General features: G+C 47.0%; 12 protein-coding genes across 14 annotated transcripts; 6 read left to right on the top strand and 6 right to left on the bottom strand.

The window, feature by feature from the left end:
• Positions 1 to 119: 119 nt before the first annotated feature.
• On the bottom strand, positions 120 to 1761 carry FOIG_01865 (uncharacterized protein). The gene is made up of 3 exons (XM_031198866.1): positions 1546 to 1761; positions 746 to 1498; positions 120 to 687 (listed from the first exon to the last, which is right to left on the bottom strand). Exons 1-3 carry the CDS (start codon positions 1669 to 1671, stop codon positions 343 to 345), a joined length of 1224 nt encoding a protein of 407 aa, XP_031070903.1. The 5' UTR covers positions 1672 to 1761; the 3' UTR covers positions 120 to 342.
• Positions 1762 to 1851: 90 nt separating this feature from the next.
• On the bottom strand, positions 1852 to 2698 carry FOIG_01864 (uncharacterized protein). Its single transcript, XM_031198865.1, has one exon. The coding sequence runs from the start codon at positions 2660 to 2662 to the stop codon at positions 1979 to 1981; it is 684 nt and encodes a 227-aa protein (XP_031070902.1). The 5' UTR covers positions 2663 to 2698; the 3' UTR covers positions 1852 to 1978.
• Positions 2699 to 3462: 764 nt separating this feature from the next.
• Positions 3463 to 5496, bottom strand: FOIG_01863 (uncharacterized protein). Of its 2 annotated transcripts, none has more exons than XM_031198864.1 (2): positions 5335 to 5496; positions 3463 to 5282 (listed from the first exon to the last, which is right to left on the bottom strand). In XM_031198864.1, the coding sequence occupies exons 1-2, from the start codon at positions 5396 to 5398 to the stop codon at positions 3529 to 3531; spliced, it is 1818 nt and encodes a 605-aa protein (XP_031070901.1). In that variant the 5' UTR covers positions 5399 to 5496; the 3' UTR covers positions 3463 to 3528. The 2 variants fall into 2 exon arrangements, with proteins under 2 accessions (XP_031070901.1, XP_031070900.1); XM_031198863.1 differs by having other exon boundaries at positions 3492 to 5285; positions 5335 to 5481.
• Positions 5497 to 6087: 591 nt separating this feature from the next.
• Positions 6088 to 6859, top strand: FOIG_01862 (uncharacterized protein). Its single transcript, XM_031198862.1, has 2 exons — positions 6088 to 6518; positions 6576 to 6859. Exons 1-2 carry the CDS (start codon positions 6200 to 6202, stop codon positions 6815 to 6817), a joined length of 561 nt encoding a protein of 186 aa, XP_031070899.1. The 5' UTR covers positions 6088 to 6199; the 3' UTR covers positions 6818 to 6859.
• A 342-nt stretch (positions 6860 to 7201) lies between these two features.
• FOIG_01861 (uncharacterized protein) lies at positions 7202 to 7459 on the top strand (the record flags this gene model as incomplete). The annotated part of the gene is made up of 1 exon (XM_031198861.1): positions 7202 to 7459. The coding sequence occupies one exon, from the start codon at positions 7202 to 7204 to the stop codon at positions 7457 to 7459; it is 258 nt and encodes an 85-aa protein (XP_031070898.1).
• Positions 7460 to 8127: 668 nt separating this feature from the next.
• Positions 8128 to 9720, bottom strand: FOIG_01860 (uncharacterized protein; the record flags this gene model as incomplete). Its single annotated transcript, XM_031198860.1, has 4 exons — positions 8128 to 8894; positions 8942 to 9159; positions 9212 to 9593; positions 9688 to 9720. The coding sequence occupies 4 exons, from the start codon at positions 9718 to 9720 to the stop codon at positions 8175 to 8177; spliced, it is 1353 nt and encodes a 450-aa protein (XP_031070897.1). The 3' UTR covers positions 8128 to 8174.
• A 1208-nt stretch (positions 9721 to 10928) lies between these two features.
• FOIG_01859 (uncharacterized protein) lies at positions 10929 to 11675 on the bottom strand (the record flags this gene model as incomplete). The annotated part of the gene is made up of 1 exon (XM_031198859.1): positions 10929 to 11675. The coding sequence occupies one exon, from the start codon at positions 11673 to 11675 to the stop codon at positions 10929 to 10931; it is 747 nt and encodes a 248-aa protein (XP_031070896.1).
• A 1050-nt stretch (positions 11676 to 12725) lies between these two features.
• Positions 12726 to 13166, top strand: FOIG_01858 (uncharacterized protein; the record flags this gene model as incomplete). The annotated part of the gene is made up of 1 exon (XM_031198858.1): positions 12726 to 13166. One exon carries the CDS (start codon positions 12726 to 12728, stop codon positions 13164 to 13166), a length of 441 nt encoding a protein of 146 aa, XP_031070895.1.
• A 754-nt stretch (positions 13167 to 13920) lies between these two features.
• On the top strand, positions 13921 to 15292 carry FOIG_01857 (uncharacterized protein; the record flags this gene model as incomplete). Its single annotated transcript, XM_031198857.1, has 4 exons — positions 13921 to 14174; positions 14238 to 14611; positions 14662 to 14906; positions 14960 to 15292. The coding sequence occupies 4 exons, from the start codon at positions 13921 to 13923 to the stop codon at positions 15290 to 15292; spliced, it is 1206 nt and encodes a 401-aa protein (XP_031070894.1).
• Positions 15293 to 15587: 295 nt separating this feature from the next.
• FOIG_01856 (uncharacterized protein) lies at positions 15588 to 20237 on the top strand (the record flags this gene model as incomplete). 2 transcript variants are annotated; one of them, XM_031198855.1, is made up of 7 exons in its annotated part: positions 15618 to 15986; positions 16085 to 16277; positions 16333 to 16593; positions 16642 to 16815; positions 16871 to 16895; positions 16954 to 17553; positions 17613 to 20237. In XM_031198855.1, 7 exons carry the CDS (start codon positions 15618 to 15620, stop codon positions 19894 to 19896), a joined length of 3906 nt encoding a protein of 1301 aa, XP_031070892.1. In that variant the 3' UTR covers positions 19897 to 20237. The 2 variants fall into 2 exon arrangements, with proteins under 2 accessions (XP_031070893.1, XP_031070892.1); XM_031198856.1 differs by having other exon boundaries at positions 15588 to 16277.
• Positions 19864 to 20369, bottom strand: FOIG_01855 (uncharacterized protein). Its single transcript, XM_031198854.1, has one exon. It carries the CDS (start codon positions 20342 to 20344, stop codon positions 19970 to 19972), a length of 375 nt encoding a protein of 124 aa, XP_031070891.1. The 5' UTR covers positions 20345 to 20369; the 3' UTR covers positions 19864 to 19969.
• Positions 20370 to 20903: 534 nt separating this feature from the next.
• FOIG_01854 (uncharacterized protein) lies at positions 20904 to 22094 on the top strand (the record flags this gene model as incomplete). Its single annotated transcript, XM_031198853.1, has 1 exon — positions 20904 to 22094. The coding sequence occupies one exon, from the start codon at positions 20904 to 20906 to the stop codon at positions 22092 to 22094; it is 1191 nt and encodes a 396-aa protein (XP_031070890.1).
• Positions 22095 to 23028: the final 934 nt, after the last annotated feature.

Raw genomic sequence — 23028 nt, 5'->3', positions numbered from 1 at the left:
GGACATTTTGGTATAATGTCTAAGTTGTGAGCCAGATGTCATTTGCAGTTGAGACTTGTGGCCGAGAGCTTATATCACCACAGAGAACTTAAATGCAGTGATAGCCGATGGGGGTTGGATCATGGAAGTACGTCAGAGTTGAGAATAATGGTGAAGGACGGAATTAAATTTTGCTGGACCATCGTCTGGCTTTATAGCCCGCATGGGATGGTTCAGAAAACTTGGATGTTCAAACACGTAGTCCACGTGCACATAGTAAAGTTCCTGCTTGAAGTGCTCAAGGGTTTTGATGTGAACTTTGCATACTCAGCGAGTGCATTCTTAGAGGAAGTTGTGATGAAATCATGGAGTAAAACTCGAGTTCACATCCGTCAGCCAATTGAAAGTCCCCCAGGAGGCCTGTGGCACTGGATGGCTAGAGGATAGCTTCTGGAACCCCCTCACCTCTGGGCTACTTAGATCAAGACCATAAAGATCCATTCGCTTCCCCATTTCATATGCTGATAAAAGAAGATCCTGGCCTAACTTACCCTTTCCATGAGAGAAGCACCCTAAGCTAAAGATGTTGATGGCTGCTAGGGTCGTCAGACTATCCGATAACTTCTCCACACGGTATAGTCGCTCCGAGTCATTGAAGAAGCTGTGTGCGAGAGTGGCTGCTCTATCATCGGACGCGGTGTGAGCAAACTGCTTATATGTTAGTAAGGGAAAACAAAGAGACAAGAGAGTAATCTTTTAAGCTTACGCAAGCGAGGTACAGTATTGAGCTAACGAGAAAAGCAGAGCAGAAAGTCGGGTTATGCTGTACCAGATCTGTAAGGAACAAATCTTTGTCGATGAATCCAACAACAGAGTTGTCTGTCTCGAGAAACGTGGAGATGAGCGTCGACGCAGATCTGTTGCTTATCGGCACGCGTGTCCAGTACGAGACGGAAAGCTCGTTCAGACGAAGATCGCAGTGCTCTTTGGGACGAGCTTCATTGAGCAGGATAAGATCTGGTTTCCCGTCTTGGGAGAGCGCTAAGAGGCCTAGGATAGCATCCTTTGGAGAAGTAGGCGTATTGATGGGGGGTGAAGGAAGGGAATGGGGAGGCATTGAAGCGTGAGTAGGTAGCACGATGGGGTCGACTGCTGCAGAAGAAGCAATCGGGTTTCTGGGCAAAATGCCACGTATCGTCGTCCATTCCGATGGCCGTTGTCTTGCAAGTAAATTTGGCGACGGGGATCTCTTGCGCTTTCCGAGGTCTCGAGCGTGCTCAATGACCGTTCCGAAATCATCACCAGCCTGTATCCTCCGCAATATCTCCTGATTCGTTCCTCCACCTGGCTTCCTCAAACTCTGAAACAAAGCTCTAAAGCTTCTATTCTCATCCTCCAACTCTTTAACCCTCTTTTTAAGTTGGTTTGAGTGTGTTTCGCGGTCATTAGCAATGTCAGCGTAGTGGCATTCGCCTCCACGGCGCTGACACGCAGCACATGTCGGACACTCGCCTGTGCACTACATATAGTAAGCATAACTTCACCGACTCGCGGAGACGGACGTACCCTGACTTTCCGACTCCTGCACGCGTCGCAAGCTACTGCAACAGCGCGTCTTTTGGGTGCGGGAGTAGGGACTGCTTCGTTTGATAGACTGGTTGGAGCGCGGGGTAAAAGTGCAGGATAGTTCATGGTAGGATCGCAGTGATTACTCGATAACTTAATGCACGGACTTATTGTGTGCTTGGTAGGGTTTCATGGATGGATTTGTTCGTGTTGAAGGGGGATTTGCAAATTGTTGCGTCATGGGGAGATGGGTTTGTTAATGTCGATCAGGGGCGGTACCGCGGAGTGACTTCCGGGTCTGCTGATTGGTTGTATATTTTCGCTAGATTTCTCGCCACAAGACGATATCACCGGGGCGGATCAACGATATATCCATTTCAAGCTTGTTTTATGCGTTGAAGTACCTGGTATAAAGATTGCTAAAGCGGCGGCGCTACAGAATTACACACAAGCCGCAGCTACATAATATCATCTCCGCCTCCCCTTCATCAGGCGACCGTCTAAATTGAATCCTCACTTTATCCCAGATCCTCAACCACGACGCAATAATTACCAATTTACACTGCTCATCTAACTCCTTCACCATCTCTAAATCCGTAAACTCAAATCTCGTAGGTTTATCCGAGCCCATATTCAAAGTACCTATCGCCAGCACTTCAAGCCTCGAACCCATGTACAATTTCCATCCTTCGCCATCACCAAGATTCCTCCACTCAAAACCCGTTCGCTGTGGGGTGTTGACGTTGAATGAATGTGTTGCGTTTCTATCGCCCAAGAGGCGGTAGTACATGGTGATATTTGAAGGAGGAGATGTGTTGGTGAATTCTAGCTCAGCGCCGTGGCGGGAGTATTTTACTGTTGCTAGTGGCGATGCGTTTTCATCTGTGCGAAGGAGAAGGTTTACTCTGGCTTCGAAATCGTCTTCTGTGTTTTTGTATGTGCATGCGATTGAGAGCGGCGTGCTGCCGGAGTTGCCGCGTATGTTAAATTTAACCTCCGAATCGCCTTGCTTATGGATGGTGAAAGATGTTGGCATGACAAAACCCTCATCTTGGTTTGAGGTTGAGTAGCCTGGAGGAGGGGGGAGGACCTCCAAACCGACTTCATCTTGACCCATGGCGACGATGTAATTTGAGCCTGTGTAGTGGAACAGTAAATCCGAGTTAAGGTAGTGCTGAGTCTTGGCTTTATATAGTGCGGCTGAGGTCATGAGTATATACAAATGGACGTTTGTGGTTGCGCCACTGGGTAATTTCTTTGTGTCGTAGTGCCCACGTGTTTCAATCTCTTCGTTTCGTAGGTCGCTGACGCCTAGGATCACCAGATAGGCTTTCAGCTTAGGTCACAGAGCCAACTGGTGCCACTTCGAGCTTAGCGTGTTCAGAGCGCCTCTGGCTAGGTGAATGTCGTATAAATAAGCATAACTTAAGCTTAAGTTCAGCCGTTGAAGTTCCTCTAAAACCTTATGAAAAGTCGTTAGAAGAGGGATTTATATCATGTTCTGCTGTCTTTGTCGGGGTTCGACGGAGATACGACAGAGGTTAGCGTACATCACCCGCCAATAACCAATTTTGAACCTATTGTTGGACGCCTGGAGATTCAATGGTACATCAGAGGCCACTAGGTAGACATGGCGAGTCTTGTCATCGCTGCGGTGACTGTTGCTGTAGGCGCATAAACGACAGTTGCTTTTTACCTGTCAATTATAGGCAGGCCCTCGGCTCGTGGGTGGCGTTTCTTGAAGAATGCCCAGCATTCCATACACGGCGTTTGACAGCCGACTTATCCATTAGCTTCCCGCCCTATATAGTCACTAGCCAATCACCTCAACAAACTTCATATCTACCTTCAACAGTTCCCCAGAGACTAAGAGCTATCAATAGCGCCTAAGCACTGTTTATAGTTTCAACTTATTGACGGCGCAACAACGATTTACATCAGAGAGACTAAGGGGATATCCTGCTACGTTTGCTATCTACAGAATTACAGATAAGATCTAATAATGACGCTTCCCAGAGAGGAGGCTAGCCAAACACCTGTCAGAGTCTCTAGCGATGGAAGGCAGAAATCGTGTGAGCTCAGTCCGATAAATCCGATCCAGAACAGCCATTGCGCAAGCCAGAGGAAAGGTACTCCCATGGCAATGGCCATGTGAAGTCGTGAATGACGTCTCATAGACGAATCAAGAGACTCGACTTCGGCTGGAAGGGTACCGTAGTTGTGACCTTCAGATCGCGTATGCGACTTTGGTAACAGAAGTTCCTCCTCCTTTGGCCTCGCCCACTCCTTTGCATCCGCGCCCGATACACCATCTTCTTTCTCGCTAAGCTTGCCGCGAGTTCGTACCATCCGGATGACTGGCACAGCCATCATCGCCACAACGAACAGCCATACAAGTGCACCGCCAAACATGAGTGCCGCAAATGGTGATCTTGTCGCCCCTGACAAAGCTCCAAAGTAAAGGTCGTGAATGCGACCATAGTTCACTGTCAAACACATGTGGTAGAATGACAAGGCTTGGAGGATCGCTTCTGCAAACATTGCAGACATTGAGGAGGTCATGTCCTGGAATCCTGAGTTCTTGGTGCCGTGGGCCGATATAGGAAGCCAAACGAGGCGAGGGAGTGAACACCAAAGCAACATGAGCTGGATGGCAGGAACGTCCTCGTAGCCAGGGGTGGCCTGAATGATAGTTGCGTTGGCCAAATTGGCGAGCAGGTGAATGCACCCGAGAAGAATTCCTCCCAAGATCCATCTTACAGGATTGTAGAACAGCAGACGGGAATTGCTGCTGTCACTCTGTCGTGCCTTGTTGGCGTGTAGTATAGCAAAGAATGTTACCAAGTTGACCAAGCCGATACTGATCAGCTTCCATTCATTAGAAGGGCATTTGGCATCGTCTTCTGGAAATCTGGGGTAAATCCTCCATCGCCATGGGATCATATCACGGGGCTGAAGGCGCGCCGGCTCGTGCCACGTATATCCGCAAGTTTCGTTCATCCATTGCCGCTGTGTCTCCAGATCCTTCGGGCTCGAAGTCGAGCATGGTTCTTCGTGCTGGGGCATAGCAAAGGTGTTGCAAAAACAGGCTTTATCGAAATACTCTCCCGCAGGAATGTGACTGCTAGTCAGGTCGTAGCTTGCGGTATCGAAACTGAGAGATGTCATAGAGTTTCGCCGGCTGTTGTATTCCCATGGACGAGCTGCATTGCCAGTATGTTGTGTCGTGGCTGTGAAGCTGCAGGAACCGATGACAAGGTCGAACGTCTCTTTAGTTCCTGCCGAAGGCGACTCTCTCAGGCACTCTGGCGCTTTATTGGCAATACCTATGGATGCGTATCCATCGGTCAGACTTTTGGGTGATAGGCTTTGTAAGCTATTCGTGTCTCCAACACCAACAAGCCAGTTTCTACCAGTTGTCGTCTGAATCCAGTGATGGAGTTGCGCCTTGGCGAGGATAGATCTGCTACAGTACTTGCTGTAGCGCTTCACAATGCTGGGCGAGAACTCAGCGCTCAGACAGCTCAGTTCAGTAAGCCACTGGTAGTGCGTGCAGAAGATAAAATAAGAGGTACATCGATGGCGAGTGCACTTCGTCATGGCATCCAACCAAGCGGACTGATCCTGTTGCGCGATACACTGCGGCATCGGTGCCAGGTCCTCTGGGTTAACCCAACCTCCTCGGTTCTTCAGTATGCTCGGGTCATCGTCTCCGCTCGAAGCATCGTGGGTCGAATCTGCTGCTATTGTTAGCGTTCAACGGTCTCGATATAGTGGGGCATAGCGCACTAGTCAAGGGTTCCCCAGAGACTCCAGCGATTAACAGCGCCTGGAGCACCGTCTGGAGTTTCATGTTATCGACGGCGCAACAGCCTTTTTTCCTCGGAGAGATGGCGAGAATAGAAACAAGAGGGAATTTGTTTCTCTTGGTGTTTCGAGGTCAGATGGTCTTGTTAGCTGATGCCTGGTTGCTGAAATTGCGGGGAAGCCGCGTAAGTCGGAGAATCAATCATTCCGACCAACCAAGACCGGTTTTCAATCCTCTCACGAGACTCTATTCGTGCTTCTATTTTTACTCTTCAGAACTGTCCTAGATTTAAGCATGAATACCGGATCTAAATAATTCCTAGCCCTTTGCAGTAGTGCGATGTTCCGAGACTCAGTATTTGTTTAGAAACATGGGAATATGACCCTGCATGTTTTGTCCAGTCCCCTTTCAGACATCGTGTGACAAGTTGCTGTTTGTGGCTAGGAAGGACGCCTAAAAATAACACCGGCACTATATCAGCCATTTCGAATCGGGATATGTTGAAACGGGTTACTGAAACAACAGCAATTAATGGCTGGAGTTTCATATTTTTAAGAATATTCTTATCAACTTTACTAAGCTCCATGGCCCATGTCCTCGAGCTCCAGTATTTTTGGACATGATGCTTGTCTCAACTTGTGAAACGACTGAAACCTCACTAATAAGGCTGATCTCAACCGATTTCTACAAACTCTTTGGACTCTTGCTAATCTTTAGCTTCTATAGATAGATCTATATCTAGCATAAATAAGGCTTTTCCTCTCCAGGTCAACTTCCATTCATTCCAACTCAGATCTTTCAACAGACTCAGCTATCAATCCCCTAATCGAACAAACTCATTTCACAATGCATCCTACAATTCTTCTCGCGGCTCTGGTCGCCTTCGTTCCTGCTGCATTCTCCGAGGAACTCAATGCAGATGATGTACCTACTGCTTGCAAGACAATCTGCCAGCCCATCGTCAACCTCACCAACGCCTGCGACATTGACCCCAAGGGTCCCGAGAAGCACAGCGACAGAAGACGAGACCTTGTTATTCTTGATCATGAAGACGAAGATGAGCCCATCGAAGCGGCTTGTATCTGTACGAATAAGAGCTTCGATGTCGAGGGCGTGATGGGACTATGCGCGAGCTGCATGGCGCAGAACAGCAAGGACACAGAAGGTAAGAGGTCGAAGTGTGATATGACATTGGTCTCCTAGCTAACATTCCGTGAAACAGACATTGATAAAATCATGTCGCAATGCTCCTTTTCATCAACCTCTTATGTGCGCGCAGCGACGAGTGTAGTCTCGGGCATCGAGGTTAAGGCTACCAAACCGGCTGCAACAGTAACTCCTGTAGCTACAACCAGGGCTGCCGCGGCTACAGCGACCGAAACGGTTGGAAACAGCGCTGGGAAGGTCACGGGTTCTATTATGGCGGTAACTTGGGTTACTTTGATGTTATTGTCTATCCTGTAGATTTGCAGACTCTCTTTACCTCGAAATCCAGCGTCAGACACCAAATACAAATATACCTATCTTTTTATTTATGTCTTCCAGCGTGCTGTTTTGCGTGTCGTCACAGCCAAGGAAAGATCACGGGAGGATGAATACCTTGATATTCAAAGCATCTTACTCGAATTTATTGCAGGTCACTCTCTAAGGGATCTCATTGCTGCACCTTGTGCCCCTGTGACCAAAGAAGAATAGTCATCTATCCTACAGCGTGCAGTCGACTCAGCACAAGAGATCAATAAGTGAGGCATAGTTCTCGGCGATAGAGCCCCTCGCAACGTGGTTGTTGACCAAACCTCACACCATGTTTTCCTCGTTGACTTTACCCGGTGCTTCTTCAGGGATACAATGTTTGATCCTTGGGACGAGGATGCGAAGGACTGGGATGCTGACGCCGAGTATTGCGAGGCCGTTAGAATGCGTGATAATCCTGCGGCGATTGCACTCCCTATGGTGAGACGACTCCGGGAGATATTTGGATGGAAGCTGGATATCGTCTATCCTGAATCGGATGATCTGCTCCCGAAGAGCAACTGTCAGACGCCGAACCAGCAAGAATGCCATCTAATTGCTGGCTCTATCGGAGTTCCTGACACTGAAACCTGATTCGACCTACAATACATGCTCACTGTTACGTGGACAGACAATGACTGCAGCTGCGTCTAGTAAGCCCTTTTTCTCGCCAGCTCCTACCAAGTGGCGGCGAACTGACAATCACCTCATACGGAAGAAGATCGAGATTCAATCCAGACAAAAAACAACCCTGCGACTACATTACATGAGAAAGTTGGATTGGCTGTTATTCATGCTGATGATGAAGATGGATGTCTGTCTAGTATAACATGGTTCTGAGCGGACACGGTGGGACTCGGTGGCTTCCTTGCGAGTTACAGATATTAATTTTCAAGTCTCTCGTATCCTTGTTCTCTGCTTGGTGCTTGATAGTGGAACAACCTGGGAGATTGGAACAAAGAGATAGCAGACACCCAAATGTATCATACACATCGAGTATCAGAGAACGAACAAGTGCTCTCTAGTATCAGAGAATCAACAGGTGTAGTCTAACAAGTGAAGAAAATATGGGGTATGTGTGACTGAACACTTGTAGAGTTTGAAAATCCGTAGGCGGGCATGGATTACGCTCGTCGGAAGAAATGAAGTTTATTGGACACGGCCTTTCTTGGACCATATCAGTTTGCCTTATTTTCCCACGCTTTATTCCGACTAACAATCCGATGACCGCCAAGGAAACACCAACGTGACGGCCAGGAGTCAAGGACTCGTGGCTCATTCTCCCACCTTACCCTTATAAAACTCAAGTCTAGTTACACGCCTGTACCCTCCTGCGAATCCTGATGGCGGTGCTCTCCCTTGGGATTCTATATTCCCACATCGTCTTCATCGGAGGCTCCTCAGCTCCAAACTCCACATCATAATTCATGACCAGATACGCTAGAACGACCTTCATGATATGCGAGCCGAAGAATCGCCCGGGGCATGCGTTCTTCCCATACCCAAACCCAAGAAAGCTCTCGTCAAGAGTCACAGCAGAACGAGACGTGGAAGTTCCATCCGCAAAACGAAACGGCTTAAAAATACCTGCATCTGCATAAGAGCTATTGTCCATGTGTATACTATGCATCGGGACCTCAATATGAACACCAGGCGGAACGTGAATACCATTGTCGAGAGTTATACCGGGAGAATTGACGCGACGTGGGAGGGCAAAGAGGCCGAAATCAGACCAGCGCATTGATTCACGAATTGCTGAGTCGGCGAGAACGAGTTTAGAAATAGTGGCGCGATCCCAGGTCTTGTTAGAACCCAGAACAGATGACGCTTCATCACGGAGTTGCGAAAAGGTCGAGGTTGCGTGTTTACCGTTGCATATATCGCTGAGAACGGTACTGAAGGGAATTGATCCACCTTGTACAAGATTGAAGTTGAGGATCATCATTCGATGGCCTATGCGGTGGGCATCGAGTTGAGATGGATCGCCAGTTGCGGCGCTGGCTTCTATGATCCATTGGAGGATGTTGATCTGGATGACCTTAAGCTACAGTCCAACTCCGAAAATAAACAACTTACCGGCTTTTCTTGTGTAGGATTCCGATTAGCTTTCAGAAAATCTTGTATAATCGGAGTACAGTATCTGATGCCTGCCTCTGTATCCCGTCTAGCATTCCATGATATCAACGGAGCAAAGATTGGCCTGAGGACTTTCGGAACCAATGTGATGAATAAACCTTGGAATGGCATGTCGATAGCAAACCGCCGCATAGTCTCGAGGAACGCTTCGTCTCTGCCTGGGTTTCTGAACGTCAGTAGCCGGTCTTTGGACGGTGAATGATAGCTCACATAATGGAAAGCCCACAAGAACTCTGTTCAAACCCCGGGTGAATATCCTCTGCACAGCTGGCCAAAGCTTTACCTCTCTCCACTCTTGACTCATGCCGAACTGCTCATCCACTGCAAGGCATAGTTCCTCCTGCAACTCGGCTGCAAGTTCGTCGAATCTCTTGGTAATCCACTTGCGAATCACATCGACAGTGTAATTGCTCGGGTAAACTTCTCGATCGCGGATTGTCCATTCAAATGACAGAGCTTCTGAAGCTGGATCGTGGGCTTTCAGCTCATTCTCGCGCTTGTTGTAGATAGCTTTTAGTTGGGCGGGAGGAAGAATGAGGACTTTGCCTTTTCGGAATGAAGGAATGATAAAAGGTTGGTTGTTTCGTGAGTACTTGTAGAGGTTAGCTAGTCCGTGTCTTTATGCAATGTGTTACTTGCCTTCTCATATCCCTCCTTCATCCACTCTTCTGTTTTTGAAAAGCTACGTAGTTGTGCTCTAGTCCAAGCAAACCATTCATCTTTTCGAATACCAACGCATGGTATTGTTTCATAAAAGCTGTTATTTTTCGTATTTCTTTGCCATCCAAACCATGCCATGACAAGCAAGAGGGAGGCTAGAAACACCAAGATAGCCATATCGCAGATCAGAAATCCGCAGGATATTCGCGGTTGAAGACAACAAACAAAGCCTGGATAATCTTTAGAATTAGAGGGAAGATTAGATGGGAAGAAGACAAAGATGTGACAGAGGCAAGCATTATAAAAGTGACTGCAGGATGAAACAAATGTAAGCGCTAGTATTCGCGACCAATTGAAAAGTGATCGACAGACCTAAATCATAGCCTGTAAGTTATCCAGGCTGTGTATTATTATCCCACAACTTTCATTGGCTACCTCGGTCTGTAAGACTCGCATTTAATGCATAAATATTCGGATTAAGAAGCGCCAAGAAGCGAACTCAAAATCTGTGCCTCACTAGCATATCCAGAAGCTACGACAGCCACCCATCCACGAAAGCTGACAGGCACTCGGCATTTCTCGTCAACGGACTGTGTATAGAAATCTTCTGGCTGCGGTATCATATATGAATCCAGCCGAGGCATTACTCACGTTTTCTGTGTGCATGTACTTGTGGCGCTGCCATCGCCTTCATCATCTCTCAGAACATAACATAGACGTTTGGGAGAGGCCCCAGCGTGTCTTGACTCCAATAAAGCTAGCTGCAACAGTTACTGCTGGGTGTATAACCACTGCTCTCGTTTCTACTGTGACTAAAGCACCTGTTAACGATGGCAGAAGGATAAAGGTTTCTCTTATGGCGGTTATAAACTCAATTTAATGTTATTATTTGTCCAATAGTTATACGGATATTTATACTCTTTATGAAGTTTGTGCCAACTATCCTTTGTAGCTTTGTCTTCTATTATAGGTTCGAAACTTGGTACATAATGAGTCGTGGATTTTATTCGTCACCAAATGGACCAACGTAGATACGGGTCTTTGTGGGATTGGTAGACATTCCGTTGGTAGATAGCCCTAATCCTTCCATCAACCTTGTCGTCTCGGCTAGTGGATTTTTATCATGTTGTTTTTCAACCACTTCCATTAATTCCTGGAACCTTCTTAGTTCCTCCATTCTTTCAGAGGATTGATCATACTTGACGCCCTCAATAACGAGCTCCTCATCTTGGTCTAAGATCAGTGTCTATGCATTCAACAGCGTGCTTTACGTCCCGGTGAAGAGGGAGAGGAAGGCATTCGCCATCGCCGCATTATCAGCCTGTCGGCTTTGCAATCCCAAAAACATGAGTGCAAAGGGTACAAGAAATTGGTCCCCGACACAATCTCGGGCCAGGAAGATGGCAGTACGAAATTGCTTTTGATCGGCAACTTTGCTACTTGCGATACCTTCCCGAAGGTCGCAAACAGCCTTTGCCCAGAATCTCCAATCATTTTGCGGCTTATTAACCAATGCAGGGCATATAACCATGAAACGGCCCCCATCAGCGAGCTGCTGCATTGTCATCTCCACACACTTGCCTTTGATATCCAGAAATCCTTGAGTGAGGTATTCTCCAAAGTAAAACCGGCCATTTCTATTGTTGTAGAGGTTTCCGAGGTCAGGGTCTGGGTCTTGAAATAGCCACTCCAAGGCATCCAGATCGCGAAGGAATGTCTGTTCTGGGAAGTCCCGGGTATCAATCATGATTATTTTGATATCCGGGAATTTTGGCTTTGGTTCAAAGTCTGTTGTGTGACGGCGCAAGGCATATTGGAGAAGGAAGAGAAGAGAGCTAGACCAAGACATAAGATTGCAAGGACTCATGTCGGGACGAGTGCACTTCCAACGTAGATGGTTTCTGAGTCTTGAAGTTGCCACTTCAGTTGGTAGCTGCAAAAGACCTTTGCCGCACGGCCACCCATCTCTATGATATGCCATTCGCCCGACGAAGCCTGGAGCCATGACACGCATGGTACTCGTATCGCCCTTTGAGCGTGGGACATTAAGTCGAAAAAGATAAGTTGGGGTTTTGTCAAATGTAAATAGAGTCTCTTGACCAGGTTTTGGTTCAAAAGCTTAGGCATTTTGTAAGGACTCCGAAAGATGGAGTGAAACTGATCGATGTAAAGAGTCTAAATGCCACAGGTAATGTGGGGGATGAGTCTATACAAACACCAAAGTAAGGTAGAATGCAAGAGAGGAGTAGGAATTTTGAGGTGCTCTGTGATCGGATTGGACTGCGTTATATACCTCAGGGCCACGGTATCAGATCCGTGGCGCGGATTCCTGGGCAGCCAACGAGGCTGACAACACTGAACTCTCTGATTGCGTAATATGGAATGAGGTCGCATCATAACATGAAATTCGAGTTTTCTCATTGGTCTCTTGACTGACTTGTTGGTTGAAACGCCAACCAACATGATTGACCCATGCATGGGGTGACCAATCAACTGTGTATGTAATTCAAGAATGCCTAGCAGACGGCCGAAAAGTGTATATACTACAAGTTCAGGGAGGCCTACCAGAGTATCAAACACGCAGATATGGACAACCTTTGAACGCAGGTGCGGTTACTGAATCGTGACTGATTTTTGAAGTCTGCGTTTCTGTTCCAATACCCAATTTGATTACGATACAAGCGTGGCGGACTGCAAACCTTACATCTTGTGATTCTACAATGATCTCATGCATATCTTGATCTTTCCCTGTCGGACTCTCTCTCTGATGTCTTTCAAACCCACCAGTTCTGTCTAGTCCCCTGGCATCGAAGTCTGCTTGGGTTGAGAAGCGGCATAGGCCCTATATTTCTGTTATCTATCTAACAAAGGCTTTTGCTCTTGGGATATTAGCACAATGCTCTAATCTCCATGACTTGATTATCGCTTATGAAATACCCAATGTTACACAAGTTTCAAATAACGAGGATGTAACCAGCCGTGCTACATATAACACTCATCTGATTCCATCTCGTCTTGAAGAACATACCCTCGCAAACTATTTCTGGACGGGACTTTGGCAAGCATGTCTTTTGGATACGGTTTCGGCGACGTTATTGCCGTGTTAGGCCTCTTTGAGCGTGTTGCCATCGAGCTACGTAATTACAAAGACGCTCCTATACAATTTCAACAACTCCGTGCCGAAATCGATCTCCTGCGGGGTACCTTGAAACAGGTCCTGATACTGGAGCCCGAGTGTAGTGCAGAGTGTGAAAGCATGGAACAGATCAGAGCCATCGTCATCTACTGTGCGCAACCTTTACAGTCCATGGCTGACAAGATGAGGACCAAGGAAAGCAGCTTGGGCCACTTCAGAACAGCCAGAAGCCTTAGCAGTATTGGGACAAGGCTTCACTGGTCTATGATCGATCAAAGCGATGTCGAGGGACTAAGAAAGATTCTTCTGTCCCAGATGGCTGCCATCAATACACTATTGAGCGTTCAGCAACAGTTAGCTTCTCAATAAACTTCAGACAAGGTCCCAAACAACTGACTTAGAGACAGGGCTCGGCTCAAACGACTTGTACTACAACTGCAGGCTAGCGAGACTCGTCAGCTATTGGCAATCGAAAGGCATGCCAACGCCATATCCGGACACACTTCGAACATCTTAGTATTACATCAAGAACACAAAGTGCAATTGACGCTTTGGCAGTGAGTACTAAGATGCAGAGTGAAATCCATTCAAAGCAAGAAAACGATATTAACCAAAGCTTGAACGTCATCGAGCAAAACATGCGTCACATGACGCTGAAGACTGAACGCGGCACAGACATCATTTGTCGCCAAACTGCCTTCTTTAGTCGTCAAGTCGAGACCTTGTTTCGTCTCATGCGAGACATGAAGAAGCTATTTCTCTTGTATTTATCCCTCTCAACGGGCAAAGTAATTTAGTTTGCTGACTCGCAGTCTCGCAAACTGCTCGAAAGAAATGCTTAAAGCAGTCAGTAAAAACACGTAGGGTCCCCTGACAGAAATAGCATGCCAGGTTACTGACAAAGATCTAGGCAAATGCTGCTCAATATAAGTGGCCAACTAAAATACATTACACGCGCTATTGAAGCAATTCCACTTCACCTCGCACTCGACTTCGTGCGGTTAGATGATGTCCATGGGGAGAGCTGGGCCCTGCCATTTCAGGCATGTAGAACTCGGGAAGTAAGTCAAACCCATATCAATCACTGAGAAGTTGTGATTGAGGGTCAAAGTCGTTTAGAGAAATGCTTCAGTTCATTGTGTATGCGAAGAAGAGGCCCGGAGCAAACTACATCACACAGAATCTCTTTGCACTGACGCAAGCGAAAACTGGCAAGGGAGTCGACCAAGAGACGTGGGAAACTATGGCCAAACCAGGCTTTCATGTTGAACAGGCGGTTATCCTCAAAGGGACTTACTCATCCAAAAGATGTCTGAACCCAAAGTGCGCCGGAACTCTTCTGGATGAAGTCCTCGAGTTCGAAGAACGCCAAGTTTGGTGAGCTGCATAATTGAAGAAATCCGCATTTATAGACCTTCGACTGACCAGAAAATTGGACAGCAATGTGTGTTCTCGATGTACCAGGACAGCTTTCACAACAACGCCACTGATCGGCCTATACAATGAGGCTCCTTACTCACACCACCCCGTTAAGCGATTCACAAGTCGGACCAATGCCAAGAGAAGGTTCGGGCCCCAGCTACCTCCCATAGCTATGGATGAACAAATAGGAACATTTCTCAGGGTTAAGTTCTTGCAACCTACCGAGCCTATACAGAATATCGAGGAAGCCTACCGACGATTAAACGAAGATCCTAACCATGTCATGGCAAACGCATATGTCGGCCTTGAAATACTTCTTGCTTCAGAAGAAACCTTTTCCCAGGATCAAATTGATAGGGCAAGAAATCATTTGATGATTGCCGTGGAATCAGGTAACAAGACCCGGAATCTCCGTACAACCCGAAATTCTGAGACCTTTTAGATAGCTCGATCCCCGAGAGCTGGTACTTACTGAGTCGAGCGTGTATGAGGTCCGCAGACTACATAAGAGCCTACCAATGCCTACAAACCGCGATATATCTCAAACCTCGGTGTCCTTCGTTCTGGATCACACTTAGCATTTTATACTTTAGAACCGGTCAAAGCCGAGATTCCCTCGACGCATTAACTAAGGCTGTAGGTCTGAATGCTCATATCTGGGAGCCTTGGTATAATCTCGGTGTATTGGTGTGTTTTCGTTTTCTTAGTGTAAATATAAGTCTTGCTAACACGGGGTGTAGTATGACAGCTGCAATGGGCAACATTCAGATGCCGCTGATGCCTTCTATAAATGTCTTGAGCGAAAGCCAGACTTGTCCAATGTCCACGCACGTCTCGAAGCCCAGCGAAGTTACGCTGAGGACATTTGCAATGAGACTTTGCGCGCATACTTGATTCATGAGATGATTGATTCATCCTTGGAGGATAAATATGGCATTATAGACGAAGCTGGCGGCGAAGATATCATGTTTAATCCAGTATATGGTGCTCGGGAGCAAGACCAAGATGATGACAAAGATGAAGGGGAGTTTGAAGAAAGCGACGTTAGCGATTCGGAGCAGAAGTATGCTTAGCATTTACTTTTGGGACTATATATCGCTTTCTTGTTTTGTATACACATCTTGGATACAAGAAGAATTGACAGCTTTGGCTTTGATGTAGAAATGAGCGTGTTAAATGTGGCTTCAGCTGAGGCAGAAAACCGGTGGTGGCTGAGTCTTGAAATAACGCCTTCCCGCTGCAGTACCCAATCATACTCAAGATGCAAGCGCTTTGATGGTGTCTGTCGCGGCCTACACGTGAGACCTCTTATCAGGCTGTGAAGTCAGATCTCCTACTTGCACATTCGTCTTCTCACATCGACATAGCATCAGATGCCTTGCACGCGACATTGCAACTATGGAGCTTTCCCGAGCCACGGACTCGCAAATTGTCACCGCTGCTCGACCTCGCGCTGGCCAGGATGTTTCAGCCGCGCCCGTCAGGGAGCTTGAGAAAACTATCGCGGGGTTTCAAGCCATCTTGACCGACGAAGACCGCAAAAAGCTGCAACAGCTCAAAACCACGTCGCACGACTCGCAAAGCATCATCACTTTTACAGCCGAGTTGGATCTGCTTGACAAGAACAGGCGAGGGAAGAGTGTCGCCTCAAGACTGGCTTCGTTCTTGCAGACGATTGAGCAGTTTACGCCCATAGTCGACACTTACATCCAATCGAATCCCGATATCGCGGGGATTATCTGGGGTTCTATCAAACTAACCTTTTTGGTACGTGATGCCAGTGCAAGTCTGACGCCTGTCGCACACCTCGTGACGACAACGCTGTCTCGACCCCAGGCCCTTTCCTGACCATCCGCTTTCGGTAGTTCCTCGCCAACTTCGCATCTTACTTCCAGTCGTTTGTTGAGCTTCTGCACGGATTCGGTTCACTTTGCACGCGATTCGCCGAGTACCAGGTCGTTTTCAATGAGTCCTCGCGTCTCAAAAATTCAGTCTGCCAGTTTCACACTGCAGTGGTTACTTGCTGCCAGCAGATCGTCTTGGCGGTTCGACGACCCTGTGAGTATCGCCAAGTAGTCGACTGAAGGATGCACTAATTGTTCGCTCGGTATAGTAAAGAATCAGCTTCTGAAGGCAATCGCACAATCATTTCAGTCTGAACTCCGAAGCTACGTGGAAGACATAAGAGCGAAAGCAGAGGAGGTACAAGGGGATATACAATTGGTGAAAGCTCAATGCGACCGCGAGGAACAGCAACAACAGAATACAGAGCGACAAGAGGCTACCAACTACCGGAAACGAATGCTCGCTTGGACTTCAAAGTCGACTACCGAAATGGAAGCCTTATATGTGCAGCAAAGACGAAATGCATCAGGTTCGGCATTAATAATTCTTTGACGGGTACATGGCTAATACTCCTTAGAGCAGAAACGACGTCGCCTCCTTGAGGAGCTATCGTCATTCAACTTCACATCTGCCTTCAATAGCACACGAAACAAACGCCATATTGGTACAGCGAAATGGGTCTTTGACACTCCAGAATTCCAACAATGGGTTGGAATCGATGGGCCTAACGTTCTTCACGTCACTGGCAAAAGTGAGTCGTCTGCTACACAGAAGAATGAATGACTAGAGCTGACTACGGTCTGAAGTTGGGTCTGGTAAAACAGTCTTGTCGTGAGTAGTCACCCTGCAGGTACTCAAACCCACAGGCACTTACCACCATCGATTCTAGGTCCTCGGTTGTTGAGAAGCTTTCGCAGATCCGGCCGCCTCAACAATTCGTGTCGTTCTTTCTTATCCGATTCGATGATCCTCTGAGCCTTGATGCGGAGACAATCATACGGTCTTGTGTTCAACAATTACTATCAGCCATCGTTATGGATGATCTTGACCAGCAGTTGGCTTCTGAACTTGACAAACACCTTTCTGAAGCCAAGTTGGCTCTATTCTCGCTCGACCAACTTTCAAGACTCTATTCATCTGCTGCTAAAGCTATTAAAAACTGGTTCATAGTTCTTGATGGGCTGGATGAGTGCAACACTGGTCAACAGTCAAGATTGTTGAAATTCTTCCAAGCGGTTGTCTCACGGGCGGGTGCATCCAGCCATATTAGCATTCTCCTTTCGTCTCGAGAGACTTGTACCAACGCCATCAAACGAAACTTTCCTGGATCTCGACGATTAGTTACTGGCCTGCAGAATACTAGTGCAGATATTGGCGCATATGTTGACGACATCATCATTGAGAAACTATCGACTGGTGAACTGGTTGTCAGCGATCCCAGCCTGATAGATGAGATTGTGAAAACCATTGCTTCCAAGGAGCAGGGAATGTCAGTAGCTTCTCACCTACTCGAATCTTACCCGACTAACATTAGAGCCTTCTGATTAGGTTCTTATGGGCGTTTCTTGCTATTGAGGATATATGTTCTGGAAAGTCTGACAAGGAGATTCGACAAGCACTGAAAGACATTCCGAGTGACCTTCCTACAACATTCGACCGTGCTCTGAGCCGCATTGTCCAGAAGCGCAATCAACAGATTACTAAAAAGGCCTTCATGTGGACGAAAGCAGTATCACAACCATTGACCTTGTCACAGTTCCGCGAGGCACTTTCTATCGAAATTGGTCAACATACTCTGCGCCAAGAAGATCTCATCAGCGGGATAGAGCGATTAGCCGTGTGGTGCGAAAGCCTTCTTTATGTGGAAGAAACAGATAATACAGTTCGATTCAGTCATCACTCCATTCAAGAGTTTCTTTTGGTACCCGATTCGGGTGAGAATGGGGATCTTCACATTGACTCGGACCAGTGCGATAAGCTTGCTGGTGAGGTCTGTATTACTTATGTCAATCTTGACAACTTTCAAACGGCGCTAGCAGAGAGGAAAAGGGAACCTTTCAGTTCATCTGCTATAAAGATCGACCCAAGCGGGATAGCCGAGCAGACAATACAGTCCGCCATACAGGGTGGCGTTGGAACTCGCGTCGGTCGTCTAGCTCGCCAATTTGTCAAGACGTCAAACCCAAAAAAGATATCAACACAGCGCGACTTTTCCCTAAGTTCTTCCATTTCAGTTACTAGTAAAGCCCAAGGGAACGCAGATTACCCCTTTCTCGAATATGCTTCGACGAAATGGTTCAAGCATACCAAATACATCGACGAAAACGAGACGGAGATTTGGAGGCTTTTCGGTCAATTGGTCCAGAGGCCCTTTCAGCACTCACAAGGCGAGCCTTGGCATAGCATCGAATGGAAGAAGGAAGCCATGGCGGGGTTTCCAAATCATGACGATTCAAGATCAGAATGCTACTGCCGTGTGATACGGACTATGAGCAGTGGCGAGATACATGAGTCAGACAACGAGCCAGACGACGGCCCAAAATTCTCTCAGCTCTGCCTTGCTTTCATGTACGGTGAGTTGAATGGCTACTACGCGCTCGCATGTCGATCCTTCCAGTTGTTGATAGTATTTCCTTGGGTGGTATCTAAGTTTGAAAAACTTGTTTGCGTTCTAGGAGCCAACAAGAATTACGAAGCCTGTCAAAATGATTGTGCAAGTCTGATACCAACACGTCTCAATCATCACCTACTCGTCGCAGAGCTCAGGAAATCTATCGCCAATGGGATTTCATCCTTCCCAGCATTGCCAAATTACAAGTCACACCCTCTATGTGACTGCGCAGGCCAAGCTCCTCATGAGCTGATGTTGGATATTTGCCAGGTGTTAAAGACTGGCTATCGCCGAACGATTCAACCGCACTTACAGGCTTTCGCTATTGTAACAGAAGCTCTTGAGGATGAGAGACATGGCGATATGCCCGGCATCTTGGACTTGAGCCTTACGTGTCGCGAGGAGGCTTATACTTTGTTTGAAGCCAAGAACATTCACAGGATGCTTTTGATCGATGTGCTCATCCAGGGGCTCCTATCAACTGAAACGTTGTACAAAGGCATCGTCTCAAATTCCATCGCCAGTTTTGTGGAATACGAGACTACACCGACCTTCAGTTTTCATTCCCAGATACTGGAGCCACCAAGCTCGATGCCTGAACACCGTTTGATAGCTTATACCATCTGTTTTCTGGTTCTTTTGGATGGAGAGCGTCCTCCTGCACCGGCCCCAGATATAAGTGTTCTTCGTGAATATCGTCGCTTTAAAAAGCTTATGAACCTACACGGCGAAACTATCGCAGCAATATTTCGAAGACTCGTTATCCCTGCACTATGGCCGACTTATATGGCATCCTATATAGTCCAGACTCTATTCGGGGAGTTCCTAAAGTATGACGTTCAGCACATTGCCCATGCTCACGAGGACTCATTTAGAGAAGCTGTGTGGAACAATAATTGGGACATTGCGGCAGCTCTGCTGGAGCTTCAGCCGACTTCCCTGGATAAGTTTACTGGCCGTGGTTATTTCAGCTTTATTAGAGAAGCTGTACGCTGCCAGAACTGCTGGCGATGCACGCAAAATGTGGTCAGGCAGCTAACTTCTAGCGAAATGCATCGGTACTCCTTTAGGCTATGTGCGAACCATGTCAGCGATTTCAATAAGATTGCTGGTTTGCTTGGGGGCATATATGATGCTGGTAAGGGACAATTACTGTGCCCGGGACATAGTACAGATGCGTTGCCTGAACGAGAGGGAAAATTGAAGCGGCCAGGATTTTGATTTGTCATAATATATAACCGAATGTCCATCGCCTCTTGTCTATCATAAATTCTTGGCCAGCACTGAAACTTACTCATAAATCCCCCCTCACATCCTTAACTTGCTTCGTCCTCTCAGAGTCCGTCTGATCTCCCGTATTAACAGTCCCCTCCCTTTCCACCATCATGATAACAGCATTCTCCGCCACAGGCTTATGCGTGACTCCCTTTGGCACGACATACATATCCCCCTCATTCATAATAACAGGCTCTTCGCCTTGAATCTCCATAGTCAATTTTCCAGAGAGTAGATAGAAGAGCTCTTCAGAATCTGGATGAGCATGCCAGATAAATGAACCGTCGATCTTGGCGACTTTGACGTGATGGTCGTTGATTGATGCGATGAGACGTGGGGACCATTTTTCGGTAAATGAGGAGAGGATTTCGGGAACGGATGTTGTTTGAGACATGGTTTTAGAGTTGATGATGTGAATGGTTTGAGTTTGGGTGAGATGAAATTGTATTTCGTGATTGGCGTCTTATAGAAGGCTGAGCTTATGTTGGATGGTCTCCACTATGTCGTATACAAGGCGTAAGGGCGTGAGATTTGTGGATGGGAAGAGGGTCCCGCTAATCTTGGCTGACATTTCGTGCTTTGCTATTGGTGCATGCTTCATTGAGGCTCGTTAGCGATAGCTTTGACATTCTTTGTGAATCTATAGACTTTTGGATTTTATTTCTTTGTCAGCAATTTTGAAACATCAATGAAGCTCATGCTCACGAAAATAATTCTAAATTTTAAGCTCATTATCGCGAGTCAGCCAGCGCTCATCTCGTCATCATCTTCACAGCTCTCCAGTCGGAACTATCGATTTGTCTGGATATCACTTGTAGGCCGCTTGATAAACTTTTTTAAGGATAAAGCCAAACAACTGAAAGCATGAGGCTAACAAATTGAAATAATAAATATACTAAGTGCCGCGTCACATCTCGAAAATGATCCTGCTCCTGTAAACATACCTGCTCAGCATGGTGCGTTACCAGCAACTCGAGCGCGATCCAGCGACGCAAATTCTCTTCAACAACAGAATCACGACACTGAAAGGGTTTCGCGAAGTTTTCGAGAACTCACATTTTCTCGCACTTGACACGGAACATGTTGCCATCACGAGCAAGGGAGACCGTGTTCTCCACCAAGTTGGACTGGCGTTCACCAGGACACTAAAGTCTAGACATCCTCCATGCCCGGCGCGCAGCCTTGGAATGATAAGACCAAAGCGACGCCTTCGTCATTTCTTCGAAGATAACGAAATGGAAGGGCTCACTTTGAAAATTAACACGAGGAAGGAGCTGGGAGACCAAGTTCTTCGCGTCGGCGGTTTCAAAGGCATGCCTATTCGTCGCCCCCATCGCTTTGGCGAGGAAAAGACTGTCGACATCGAGGATTTGGAGGCTTCTGTTGTGGAGTTCCTCCAGGATCTACCTAAGGACAAGAAGCTCGTGCTCATCGGGTTCGGAATGGGAGCGGAGTGGACTTACCTATTGACAAACTTCCCAGCTGCCATACCCTTCTTCTCAGCCTGGATAGATCTTGGCGACATCGTGACAGACATCACCTCCTCATCGCTTGCATATCTTCCAAATCTGCTATTTTTGATACAGACCTTTGGCTACTGGTGGAAAGATGTCAAGCCCGGGAAGGGATACCACAGCCATGGTAACGCTGACAATGCTGGCGACGATGTCGTGACAACTCTTGCTTTAGCACATGCCCTTCTTGACGAGAGGAACCATAAAACGCTCCTATTCGATCATGCATGTTTCAGAATAGCAAGTTCTGGCAGGGTCAGGCCTTTTAAGGATCCAGCCAAATGCTTCATTGCAACTGTCAGAACCGAAGAACAACTCCCGATCAAAATTTCCTCGTGTATGAGGCTTGCGCGACGATTCTTCGACTTCCACCCGGTAGGCACTGGGCTGATGTCTAGTGAGATTGGATTCGCCACTTTTCGGAACCAAGAGGAGCTTGACTATTTCATCAGCTGTGTCGATGGGATGGTGTTATACACAGGCGAGACCCTCTCAGCTGAACGCTATATCCATGTTAACCCAAAGAGGCCAGAGGACGAGAAGTTGAAAGAAGAGAAGCGGATGCTTAGAAGGATAAGGAGGGAATCAGATGATGAAGAAGTTGTGGAGTTGGGGGATCTTTTCTCCTGATTTTCCGTCACGTTCAATATCACGGAATTCAGTAAGAAACAAGCATATCTAATAAATAATGTTACCTTCTGTTATTAGTCTTGGGAACTCTTATAGCTGGCTTTAGATTTCTGTGGAACCTATTCCGTGGGTCGTAGATTACTCTATTCTTTATTGCTCATTCTACAACATTTAGAAGGATTCAACTATCATCTCTGAGCATTTGTATCGTGGATGGTGACCTCATGGAGGTTTTCCATCGTGCTCATGTTCACTTTTAGTGGGGATATGCGCTAAGCTTCAATGCCCCTGCAGTAGCGGCAGGAGGCAATTGGGCTGCTGATCGTCAACGGGCTTGCCATACCCCACAGCATCGAATTTGTCTTTTCATCTATACCTAACGAACCGAGACTACAAAAAGTCCATAGCAGTTGACACTGGATTAAGACTGATCTGTGACTAAGTATCTGCCTATTTTAAAATTATTTTAGTCATTTTAATGACAAAACCCATTACAATTTGCTTTTTCTCCTTCAACATATTGAGATAAGATCGATAACATGAAGCCGTCTTGAAATCTTACTCCTTCGGATTGAGCCTTGAGCAATCCTACTCTCTCGCTGTCCAAATATCTGTAAATCAATTTCACCTCAGCAACGCCACAATCGCTGGTGTCTATTGGAGTTCCAAGCCGCGTTATTACAGACGTGTTTGTTGTCGGTTGCTCAGTGCATTGGCAGGAGATTCCAGGTGAGAAAACGCCTCATTGGGCAACCCTAGCCAACTTCAGTAAAGCTTCTGTATTGTCGCGATAACCAAAAAGAAAACCCGGGCCGCAGAGCGTCGCTTAATGGGAGAATCTTATCGCGTCTCCGGAACATAACGGACCGTCGCTCCCATGCTCCACCGAGCAACGTTAGTCAGGACATGTTTGACGTCAAGACACGACGGGATG

This window comes from Fusarium odoratissimum, assembly GCF_000260195.1.
Source record: "Fusarium odoratissimum NRRL 54006 unplaced genomic scaffold supercont1.2, whole genome shotgun sequence".
NCBI classification, from domain to species: Eukaryota; Fungi; Ascomycota; class Sordariomycetes; order Hypocreales; family Nectriaceae; genus Fusarium; species Fusarium odoratissimum.
This window is presented reverse-complemented; position numbering and strand designations above follow the sequence as displayed.